General features: G+C 43.0%; 1 protein-coding gene across 2 annotated transcripts; it reads right to left on the reverse strand.

The window, feature by feature from the left end:
- Nucleotides 1–144: 144 nt before the first annotated feature.
- On the reverse strand, nt 145–7,455 carry LOC128808942 (L-lactate dehydrogenase A chain). Of its 2 annotated transcripts, none has more exons than XM_053980613.1 (8): nt 7,303–7,455; nt 5,668–5,796; nt 4,478–4,595; nt 3,589–3,762; nt 2,625–2,798; nt 1,697–1,814; nt 1,151–1,274; nt 145–971 (listed from the first exon to the last, which is right to left on the reverse strand). In XM_053980613.1, the coding sequence occupies exons 2-8, from the start codon at nt 5,788–5,790 to the stop codon at nt 807–809; spliced, it is 996 nt and encodes a 331-aa protein (XP_053836588.1). In that variant the 5' UTR covers nt 5,791–5,796; nt 7,303–7,455; the 3' UTR covers nt 145–806. The 2 variants fall into 2 exon arrangements, with proteins under 2 accessions (XP_053836588.1, XP_053836587.1); XM_053980612.1 differs by having other exon boundaries at nt 5,668–5,799; nt 7,303–7,454.
- Nucleotides 7,456–12,590: the final 5,135 nt, after the last annotated feature.

Below are 12,590 nucleotides of genomic sequence, written 5' to 3' on the forward strand. Positions count from 1 at the left end.
CCTGAAGCCTCCAGCACAGCTGTACACATAACATGATTACACAGGTGATGCTTGAGTTAGTGTGATTTGAAAAATAGAATTGTGGGCAGAAGTAGAACTGCATGTGGAGACAAAGCCCTATTAAGAAAAACAAGGAGACAGAAATAACAGTTTGTGGTTTATTTGGTGTTGTAGTTGGTACTACAGTTGGACAGTCACTGTCTTGCTGCACATAGAAACCTTAACATTTTTTTAAACATGCTCTGGAGACAGAACTTACAACTAGACTGATACAGTACACAAAATAAGGTTCTCTAAGAAAAAAATACCCACAAAAATTCCAAAGCAGTGTTAGGAAAATACACTTGGACCTGTCAACAGTGAAATATTTAAGCGATTCAGCTGGCAGAGAAGGTTGGTCAATTGGCTTGATAATCCCTAACTTCAAGAAATGTCTTTGGTTTCACATTGTATAGCAGTTACTTACTCCTTATTCCTTTGAACCAACATGAAACAAGATGAGGAAAAGGCAAAGGGTTTTTTAGGCAGTGCTGCTTTGAATGCTGGATTTCTGTCATACCACTTCACTGTACAAGACTGACTAGGTAATCTAGCTCCAGCTAAGAACATGGGTATCTGTGAACAGGGAAAACCCTAGATTAGTTTCCTAATGCTACCCTCAGGAAACTCCATTGTTCAGATTTGAGCTTTTTGTGTGTTCTAGTTGAGATAATACATTGAAAGATTTAACTTACTTGGAAAGTGCAATGTAAGACAAACCACTAAACCTGTTAAACTGCTAAGACCCAAAACCTGCTTGGGCAGGTTTAAAACTGCAGTTCCTTCTGGATTGCCCACAGTGTGTCTGCACTCTTCCTTAGTTTGTCCTCTTCCTCAGGTTTTAGGATCATCTTTACTACATCAGTGATGCCATTACTGCCCAGTACACAAGGAACACTTAGGAAGACATCTTCTTTTATTCCGTGCAAGCCCTGAAAAGTACATAAGGATTTTTAGGCTGGAATTGATGTATGTCTGCATATTTCATAGAATATCTTATCAGGAAACCAAATTTAATTGAAATTAAACTAGAAAGCAATCACTGTTTCTCAGAATTCCAGAGATACTTAATTCTCAGTAAGACAAAAATTAGGAAGAAGGGGCTGCTCACCTTAACAATGGTAGAGATGGGGTGCACTCTTCTCAAATTCTTCATAATACTTTCAGCTAGGTCTCCCACAGAAAGGCCAATAGCCCAGGATGTGTACCCCTTCAGTTTGATCACCTCATAAGCACTGCAGAGACACAGACACTCATTAAAGAAAAAGGACCATCAACTTAAATGCTTTAAGTTTGTCAGAAAGGCTTTTGGAGGTCTTCAGATCAATTTGGAGGCAACAGAAGCTTGACTGATTTTCTGACAGGACCAAAATGAACTCAGCAGTGAATAATCCCATTGCACTTTACACTAGTCCGCACAATTATACTGGAAGCCTAGAAGTTTAAGCTCTTACTTAAAGTTTACTAATCATGAAAACTTAACTGCCAAATCTACATTACTCCTTAAAATATTTTTTCATGTTCCATTTTGTTTGCATAATGACATTTGGGGCTACTGAGGTATTCTAGATCTGGGTACTGCAGAACAGAGATTTTTTCAGCTCTTCATGATTTGTTTTTGTGTTGAAATTTATAAAAAAGCCAAGCCAATATTTACCTGTCCACAACCTGCTTATGGACCTCCTTCCAGTGTTCCTTGTCTCCATCAGTTCCCAAGTCTGGATGAAGAGCCTTCAGAGAGACGCCAGCAACGTTCACTCCACTCCAGACAGGCACTGAGAGTTGCACATAGATTAATTATCTCACAATACTCAGTCCTTCTCCAATTAACAGTTAACATGAGATCTAGCTGGGTTAATCTGCAGCACAGCATTATGATTTACCTATGATCTTAAATATAGTATGACTGTTAAGGCCAACCTAAATTGCAGGCTGAGAACCTAGGAGCACATCAACACTTATACATGGTGTCACAAAGTTTGAATACACCTTTATTAATGTGAAATACCTGGGCAACATGAACTAAAATGACAATCACTGCATTTTGCAAAGTTTTCCCAAAATAAGAATTAATTCCAAGTGTATTTTGGTGGGTGTCAGGAAGCAGATAGTACTGCTCTGGTGCTGCCTGCAAAAGTACAGGTTAAATAAGGAAAAAGTGCTTTCTCCTGTCCTCCAGACTTGCCTCTGCAATTCCTGTATACAGTGAATAAGAGATGCCAGAAATGGCAGCTGAGTGACTGCCAGTAGGTCTGGTGCAGATCTTCGAGAGGCCCTTGCAGAGAACTTTATCCTCCTGCTGCTTCAGTTTGGGTTTTTTTGGGAGTTACGTGAACAGTCTAGCCTAGAAATGTTTAGCCAGCTTAGGTTACAGTAGTGACCTTTTCCAAGCACAGTCATTCCGGTCAAATATAGATCATCTAGGGTTACTCTGTACAGCAATCGACTTAAATCAGAACTTGCATTCTTAAGGTGCTGCAGTGTGCAGGTTCAGCAACAATGTTTTGCTGTAGCTTTTCAGGGTGTTCCTGGCAGACGAAGCATCAGGGAGTGCTATGTAACACCCAGCCCTATTTCACCCTTACCGCTGGAATCTCCGTGCTCTCCAACGATCCATCCGTGGCAGCTCAGGGGGTGGATGCCCAGCCTTTCTCCCATGAGGTGGCGGAAACGGGCAGAGTCCAGATTGCAGCCACTACCAATAACACGGTTTTTGGGGAAGCCACTGATTTTCCAGGCCACATAGGTCAAAATATCCACTGTGAGGAGAACAGGGGCATAACAAGTGCCACTCATGAGCAGACTGATAATGAGGATAGTACCTTATGTTCATCTGTAAGCATTTTACCTGCATGCTGGTTGCATGGGACAGAGCACAAAGCAGTGCCCATGGCCAGGCACTGCAGTGGGCTAACATAAGGACTGTTTAATATAATGACTATTTTGAACAGTCTCTCGGCTCTGCCTTTATGCTATGCATGCAATTATCAGTGATCCTCTTGTGCTCAAGATAACTCCGTCTGAAAACCCAAGTTTATTCCTCAGAAGACCAAACTGCTGAGCCTGGAGAGGGAAGATGACATTTTTTGCTATACAGATGTCATAGAATGGTTTGGGTTGAAAGGAACCTTAAAGATCATTTCACTCCAACCCGCTGCCATGGGCAGGGACACTTTCCACGAGACCAGGTTGCTCAAAGCTCTATCCAGCCTGGCCGTGACCATTTCCAGGAATGGGGCATCCAGAACTTCCCTGGGCCACCTGCTCCAGTGTCTCATCACCTTCATAATAAAGAATTTCTTCCTTATAGCTAACCTACATCTACCTCTTCCAGTTAAAGCAGTTACCCCATGTCCTATCACTACATGCCCTTGTAAAAAGTCCACCTCTCTTTTAGACCCCTTTAGATACTGGAAGGTTCTCCAAGGTCGCCCTGGAGCCTTCTCTTCCCCAGCACAAATATTTTCTAAAAGCCTGTGCACTAATGCCACCTTACTGAAGAAACACTATTCTCTAAGCCAAATCCTCTTATGGCAACACAAGACAAACCTGGGTTTGAGACAATAAGCAGCTTGCAGTCAGGACTGTATTTAACGATGTTGGGAATGATGAATTTGAAGATATTCACATTGCGCTGGACCAAGTTAAGGCGGCTCTCTCCTTCTTGCTGCCGGGCACCAGCAGTGACAATGACCAGCTTGGAGTGTGCAGTCACACTGTAATCTGCAGGCAAAAGGCTGTGTCAAACATGACCTCTTCCAACACATGGTTCAGAACAGCAGTTCTCACTTCCTTTCTGTACTGGGATCTCAAATTCTCAAGTTTGAGGGTGTAGCAATTCCCTGGTAATTGTTACCCTAGACTTTGCCTCTATAGAAAATGGCATTTCATTGTATGACTGTGGCTCCTGCCACAACACTGTAACCATATTGAGGCATGTTGATATTGTAACGCACAGCTGCAGGCAGTGATACTCCTTGCTTCTCAGCCACCAATGGGACTGGGGATAGCATTGGGATAGCATTCAGGGTAGGTGCTGTGTAGAAGAGGAAGAAGGCTCTGCCCTCATAACCTACTACCTGTAGGAACTGTAATTAAGGTATGAGCTGGTTAAGCCTTTACCCTACTCAAGGCTGCCACTAAAAGTTATCAGAATTAAGCAGTAATGAGTTCAGGGGTTAATTGGTCATGAAATAAAGTTCTCTAAGGTGCACAAGTACTTAAGAAATCCATCTTTCTGTACTGAGTAGTGAATCCTGGAAAAAAATCTCTAGCTGGACTGGCCATAAGAAGGTTATCTTCTAAAATGTCAGCTGAATACTATATCCATGAGCTTTCCCCCCAACAGTTAGGGTGACTAGACTTGGCTGTCCAGTGTTAGACCTGAAGTGGCTACCTCCATTTAGAAACAATGAGCACATGAGAGCCAGCTACTTGCCTTTGCCAGAGACAATCTTTGGAGTTTTAAGGAAGAGGCTGCCATGCTGGAGATCCAGCATCTCTCCTCTGAGCTTGTCCTCAACGACATCAACAAGGGCAAGTTCATCAGCCAAGTCCTACAAGAGACCAAGAGCAATGGTGAGTTTGCTGCCTCTTTCAGCAAAGCCCCCAGTTTTCAAACAGTGAAGTTACAATTATTTTAAAAGCTACTTAAACAATTCTGCTCATCTCTAACACTTCACTTCTTCCCAGAGTCCTATTAGTCCCCTGGGATGTGGATATTCTCAGCTCAGTAAGAGAGAAAGAGAAAGGTTTTCTAACCAGGCAAGAGCCTGGGAAACAGTTGGGAAAGAATGTAAATAATTCTCTAATCTATCTTGTTATTCACATTGTTTATGAATATGCTCTGCCACTGTGCATCATTTACTGCACACCAATGGTGTGACATGTTTTTACTCTACAACCAATGAAATTAGTGTTCTCGATGTTCTCTATATATAGAGTGGTAAATTTGAAATAAAGAGAGAGCTCATTTTCTTAGCCTTCTGATCTGGAGTTCTCTGTTCCCATCTTGCTCAACAGCGTCACTGGGATATCCACTTCCTTGAGTTCACTTTATACTTTTCATAACCACATTCTGCATGAAATAGTAGTACAATTAAACAGGACAATAACAAATAATTTAATAGCGATTCATATGCAACCTATTTGACAGCCAAGAAAAGCAAGCCTAATGTTAACCACAGCATTTTCAGTATGATAATTGAAGGCAGAAGACAAGTCATTCAGAGTGTCATGGACCAATTTTTCCAGACCACACTGCAAAGAATTATTCCATTTGTCTGCTCAAGACAAAACAAATCCTCAGTTCTCAATCTTTTTGTATATTTAGAGTGTTAAGCGAATTCCTACTTAGTAGGGAGTCTTCAAGTCCAACAAAGGTAAATGCAGCTCTTAAAATGGTACATTTTAATGATACATTCCATAAAGGACATTCTGTCTGATCCCGAGGCAAACTTCATCTATAAGAATTGTAGCTATTTGTCAATAGCTTGAAGACTGTTGCTTCATTTCAGGCCCAAAAAAGGATTGTATAACCAGAAGTTCATCGAATAAGGGCGACTATTTTTTTGCCTGTCCTTTAGGTGTCGGGTTTTTCTGCTGCTTCCTCCCAAGCCTGACACTTACCTTCATGAGGATGCTGATGGCACAGGCCATTCCCACTGCACCCACACCAACAACACTGATCTTATTTTCCGCATGGCTCTCCTGTTTGTGGACAGTGTGGATGAGCTGATCCTTGAGAGACATTGTACACTGCTGAAAGGAAAGAAACAGATCATTTCTCCAAGCTTTGGAGCTTTTACTGATGCCAGAATATTTGTATCCAGCAAGACAGACTTTATTCCAGGATGATAAGAAGATGGATACAAAACACATGAATAAAATGTCTGGCAATACTGTCTGTGTGCCACAAAATTATTGCAAAACTGAATTACTGATGACAGTCCTCTGTTAAAGCTCACCCTAGCTTTGCCTCAAATGCAGCCTGAGAGCCACTGATTATTTTACATGGCTGGTGGCACTCCAGCAGCAGCAGTAGAATGTTCTAAATGACCATCCATATTACATTTAGGTACAGGAAGCCATTTTAGTACTTCTAAGCACAGCACAGTCTAGCAATCTCTGTTCTCTTACCCTGAAAAACTGCTATTCTGTGTCCTGAAGCCTTTCCAGAGCTGAAGCTGTGCAACACTTAGGCAAGCCCTATTTTAGCACAGCATGAGCCTCCACATCAACTTCATGAATTTGTTTTGAAGTGAAACTGCAGTTTTGAATTAAGATGGCTGGAGTCTGGTGCTACCATCTCTCCCACCCTCACATTTTAGCTGCAGCTGCACAGCATCCTGGTTAGTTGGGTTCTGACAGCCAAGGGGGTGACAAAATGGTACAAAGATGACAAAGGATTGTGCATTCATCCCCGTCTCCTGTCTCCTCGTGGAAGTCACCACCACGCTTTCCCAGGAAATGGTGCTGCACTGGGAGTAGCCTGAAGAGCCCAGGGCAAGACCAACTGCACAGACGGGTGCAAGTACAGACACCACACGACTCTCTAGTGCTGAACAGGCAGCGACTCGTTCAGAGTATGAGAAGCCACTCAGAGCAGCAGGTAAGGACTGCAAATTTTGGGGCTGAGGGGAGGGCCAGGAAGCAAGCAGTGCCCATATTTAGGAAAAATCAACCAAGGTACGTCAGTCTTCCTGTGCAGAAGCCTCCTGAAGCGTGGCCATGCAGTACAGTCTCCACGTGCCAAGTTCTCCCTTTGCACTATAAGCGCTTTAAGGCTGATCAGAGCCACCCACTCAAGCACGTCTGTCACACTTAAAAAAATTTTCCTTTTAAGAGTGCCATACCCCTCAAAAAAACAAGTTAGGGGAGTGGTAGGTGGTCCACTAATGCTGTATTTGAAACGCAGCCCTAAGCCCATCCTCAAGTCTCTTTGCAGGAACACTCCCTGGCGCCACACGCACCGATTACGGGAAGCAAGTTATTCCACGGAGGCTCAAGGGCATGGAGGGAGGGGACGATGGTTGTGAGTGGAAATCAGGCCCAGGGTTGTGCCCGATTCCACCACGGCCTGGAGGACTCAGTGGAGCAGGCGGCGTGCAGCGGACTTTGTCCATTTGTCGCCGCCGGCTCCACCGCGTCCCCCCGGAGGTTTGCGGGATCAGCACCGCCTGCAATCCCCCTTCTCGCACTCCCCCTATTCCTGCACCCCCGGCTCCCGCACCCATCCCCGCCCGGCACGGCGATCGCACCTACCGATCGTCCTCACCCAAGCGCGTCTGTGACGGGGCGAGAGAAGGGGCGGCCGCCGCCTTAAATACGGCCCGGGCGGCTGACGTGAGGCGGGCGGACTGCGGCGGTGGGGACGTGCCCGCCGACACGTCGGGGTGGAGAGAGGGAGAGGCAGGAGGGGGAAGGAACAGCGGAAGGAGATGGAGCGCAGAAGCGGAGGGGAGGGTGGAGGGAGGCGAGCGCAGGGGAGCTGGGGCGGGGCTGAGGAGCTCAACTATGCATGCCCTCAGAGCTCGTCTGAGGGATGTCGTCCGGGGAGATTTCACTCTCTCTGTTGTTAGGCGGTATGAGTGAAAGCAAACTCTCCAGCTCTGCACGGTTTGTGGGGAATTCAAGGCATTCCTGCCTTTGTTTCCCGGCCGGGCAGTGCCGGCCAGCACTGTGTTCCTCCTCAGGGGTTTGTGGCGATAGTTCTGGATGGGGCCTCTTGTCGGGTGGCTGAAAACCAGCTTCTAATTTCCATCTGACTCAATAGATTTTTGTTTACTTCCCCTTTCAATTTACGTATCCAATTCCCACTCATTTGTTGTGTTAGGTTATATAAGCCAAACCTTTGGAGCCCTGCCTGATCCTACAATCAATTCCCTGGTCATTGGGATGTATGTTCTGCGGCACTTTCTCAATTTAAATTGTTTTTAAATGTTTTTTCTCCTGAAAGGGGCTGCTGCATGGAGTATCAGATGGCGATGCCTCAAACACAACACTAATGTTTTCCTGAAGTTAGTGGAAATTCCATGACTGGACTCACACTGGTCTGTTTCAGTCACACAGCTGTCAGTTTCCTGTCACCCTGTGGTTGGTTAGTAAAGCCAAATCCTTTTCCCATTCACTTATTTCTTGCTCGGACTCCCAACAAAAGGCAATACCAATTCTTTAAAAGTTTATTTCCTGAATGCCTGAAGTTTCAATTTTATACTATTTTGTGGGTCATCCTACAAAACTGGATTTTAGTAAATCCATGCTATCTTTTATCCCCCTATTATTCATTGACTAAGATGTTTTTAGTTAGATTCTCCTTTGCAAGTTTTTCTGAAGAACTGCACAGACATCAAAACCACAGGCCCAAACTGCTTCCGCCATGGCTTACTTCTTAGAACTTGCTGTTCTCTGGTCCTGTGGTAACGCCTTCAAGTAGGCAAATTTACTTAAAATCTTTTGGATTTGTGCATGTCAGGGTTCTGAAATTGAGAATGCTTGGTTCCTCCAACTGGAAAACAATAGACTTGGTGAGTTTTGCTCACCATCTGTGAGTTGTGTTCATTTATTATCTTTTACCCATTTCTGCTTTCTCCTTCTCTTAGACGTCCTGTCTTTACCCCATGGATTATCATATTCATCCTTACTGAAAATCAGGTAAGTATTAATTTCATTTTGAGTGAGTAGCTGTGTTACCTTTATTTTCTCATTCTTGTTTTTACAGTAATTTTTTTTTTTTTTTTTAAATTTATTGTAGTTGTGGTACCCTTACAATCTTTGACTTTAGTTTCCTTTTGGGATTCTGACTCTTAACTGATTTTTGGCTGTATCTGTCCTCAGCTCCTAGAATGTGCTTGAGTTCCTTTTGAGGTGCTTATCTTGCTGTGGCATGCCTCGTCACACACCACCGCAGTGACAATTCCCTTCTTCTGGGGTGATCTGACAGCAATGGTAACCCAAAGCCTCATCACTTATTTGACAGTCCATTGGCAAAATAACAGAAACAAAAAATACTGGGGAGAAAACATTTTGAATCATTGAATTTGCATATATTTGCATGAAATAAGACAGAAAAATACAAAATTCTGCTTATTATAAAGACCAGCACTTCCAGCAAGGAAGGTTAAATTTACCTTTGTTCCTTGCTGCTGCTGGAGGAAGGAGCAATGCTTGTGGGATGTGCCATGCCAGAGAAGACTGGTCACTAAGGAAGGGAAGTGTGGGTAGATGCTGAGCTTGCCCAAAGCCACGTGAATGCAGGGTGAAAAGGAAACATAGTTCTGTCATTCTGCATTATTCTGGGTTCACTGAGCATCTTGTTCTGTCAGAAGCCTCAAGGATGGATTAGGAAGTTTAGTTCTGCATCCCAGGAATCTGTATTTACAGTGGCTCTATATAAATGGGACTGAATATCATCCAGGTTTGAGTTACAGACATCTGGCAGGACAGAAAAGGAACATTTGACAGGAATTAAGACCAATAATAAATATTTTTTCCTATGAAAACTTTTACTTCTAAAGAGTTTAAATGCAAGATTAGGAAGCTTCTATGCCAATACTGGCTGAATAGAATAATAAGCATTTTAAAATTGGTAACTAATATAAAGCAAATGGTATTTCACTACTCACAGTGAGACCAAAGCTCCTAAGAGAAGATTATTGGTATTGTAAGAGTCTTCTTAGCCTGTGGCTCAGACAAAATGAACTTGGACATGGTTTTTAGAGTATAAGTTCCAGTAACATTTTCACTTGCCTTCACTTGTGTTTGTGTTCCTTGTTACTGAGAACAGAACCAAGAATGAATTGCTGTTATCTATAAGGCATCAGCTTGTCCTTATCTCTCTGGTGCCTATTTAGATACCAGGGGTCCTACTTTTAGTAGAGCAGGCCAAAGAAGAACAACTGGGATGTTTCAAGACCGTCCTGGTCCCAATATGTCCTCAGTGATGATGATAAGCAGATTAGAGCCCTTTTTAAATTAAAAAATAGAGTCAGCTTTCAATATGCCAGTGCTAATTCACATGTTAATTTATCTCAGTTACAGAACTGGGAAGGCAGCTGCAATGGCCAAATTTTTCCTTTTATGTGGCCTTTGTGATCTTATTATCAGCAGTAGATGCTCAGGAGGAAAGCAGTCATCTGGTATATTGACATTGATTTTCTGCCTCAGAGAGCTTCAATGAGAGAAGGCTCAGAACTGCACAAACAGAACGGGGTGAGCAAATTACAGGCATTTTTCTTGCACTTGGAAGATGGAGGCCAGGTCTGTTTTGATTTCCTGTAAGTGATTGATTGTAAGGATGGGTTGACTTTTCTCACATGTGTACATAAGAAGTTTTATTCTTCCTGCTCTTTCTCCACTGCTGCCTTTTATCATGGTAGCAGGAGGTGCTGTTGATAGAGTGATGGGAATGCCAGAAATGTGACCGTGTCTCTCTAGGGAAGCTTGACCCTTCATCAGCCAGCTTGCCCTCCTTTTCATATTAGTTTTCACAGATTAAACACGAATAATAAAGCAATAGAAGTTGCTGAATGTAGAAACAGTTATATTTTTATTCTAGGAGTTAGAAGCAGAGCCTTTCCACTGGCCTCAGGTGGCATTTGATCAGGATCTGAGTGATAATAGATGGAAACAAATTCCACATTCTTATTATGCAATGTGTTTGCCTTCAAACTATGACATACCATTAGAGCATTGTCACAAAAATATAGTCCAGAGACAGTTATACAAGGTGAGTTCAATGTGTACATTTTGCTATTTTCAGTAAAACACAAAATGTTAGGAAATTTCTCTCCATTTTGCTAGTATACAAGAGGTTTTACATGGTGACATTTAATTTCTGCTCTCTCCATTTGCTTGGGTCCTGGCTTGTGACAGACTGAGCCAAATCTGATGGTGCTACAAGGGTGAACAGGGACACCAAACCAGGACCTGCAGGTTTGCTGAGTGACCTACAGCTCAGCTGGGAGGTTATCAGTAACCCAAAGCTACTGGGGATGCTGACCAGCCCTGGAAAGGTCAGTGCCATTTCTATCTGAGACATGAGGTTTAATTTGCCCTTAAAAATCCTAGGATCTATTCCATTTATGCTCAGCCCTGCCTTTGCTCTGACATCATCAAGTATTCTGCTTTCACACGGTGTCAGTTTGTGAGGGAACGACACATAGCTACATCATGTTCCAGTCCTGTCTTTCCCTGTGATTTATTCTGAGACCTGAACAATTTCCTCCAGCTTTAATAGCTTCATTTCTCCTTTGTGAAATGTGAAGGTGTTTTTGCCTACCAACCTGATGGTGGTACTGCAGCGATTTGTTAATTGTGAAACATTTCAGCTTTATAAAGCAGCATGAAATTGATGGATGGTATTTTCCTGAACCAGACAGGCCCAGACTCCAAAGTGGAACTTGACACCAAAAGTTTGTAGAGCCAGATTTCTTGCATTATTCTTTTGAAATACTTACCAGGGCAAGATACAGGGAGTTGGTTCATACTTCACAAAAATCCATATCTTGTGTTGCTCCAATTTGGTCAGTATAGCCACATCAAACTGTTTGAACTTATCTCCTAAGAAACTAAAAGCTGAAAGATGAGTTCCTTCCTGGCTTGCACTAACAAGTATCTCTGCACAGAACTGATTAGCCATGATCCATACACCTCTGGGTCCCTCTCCTTGGGCGCTTCCATGCACATCTAAGGATGCTGGTATTACAGAGATCCAGGGCTTTTACTGCTTCACGCCTGTTTTCTTTGCACTGTCATTGTGGGGAAGGGGAGGGGCCAGCTGATGCAGTTCTCATTTCCTGGTGTTTACGGGTCTGTGTCTCTGCAACTTTTTTTTTTTTTTTTTTTTTTTTGTGAGTTGTCTGGTTTGATTGCAAACTACTTTCTAGCTGACATCTTTCAAAACCCAGAACCTCGAATTTACTTCAGTTCTTCTTTCCCCTTAAGAGGTTGGTTATGTTTGCAAGTATATCTGCAGTGGATTATGAATTCAATATAAAGCTAGATAAAACTGTATTTTTTTGCAATAGCTTCCTAAATCAACACTCTAGGTAGCTGGACTAAGTAGAACACGTGATTTTGTCTTGTTTCTCTAAGGAAATGAATTTATTAATGAAAGCATGAGTCACCATGCAGGATTCCAAGCCAAACCCATTCCCTTGATGCAACTCTGGAACCTTACTCATTTACTTAGGAACTGCAGGAAATGGGATGCTCTGATAAATGGCATGCACTTAACTACACAATACTGCTTCGCTTTTGGACAGAGACACTTTTCCAGCATTTCAGACCTTTTATATCTGGTTGATGCTCTGTGTGACAGCAGGTTATGCATTCTCTCCCCACCAAAAATCACTGTGTCCAAACTTTCATTTCTGTGAATCAGAATTCCAAGTTACATTGCTGGAAAGTCGGCATCCAATGGGGAAGAAATTGCTGGGCCTTACCAACCACTGCAGAAAGCTGAGAGCACTTTTCAACATTACAGACACACAGACTTGGTGGAGGGATCTACAGATGACTATATAATAAATGATTATCCCTTCCTTGGAGGA

This window comes from Vidua macroura, chromosome 6, assembly GCF_024509145.1.
Source record: "Vidua macroura isolate BioBank_ID:100142 chromosome 6, ASM2450914v1, whole genome shotgun sequence".
In the NCBI taxonomy this organism is placed as follows: domain Eukaryota; kingdom Metazoa; phylum Chordata; class Aves; order Passeriformes; family Viduidae; genus Vidua; species Vidua macroura.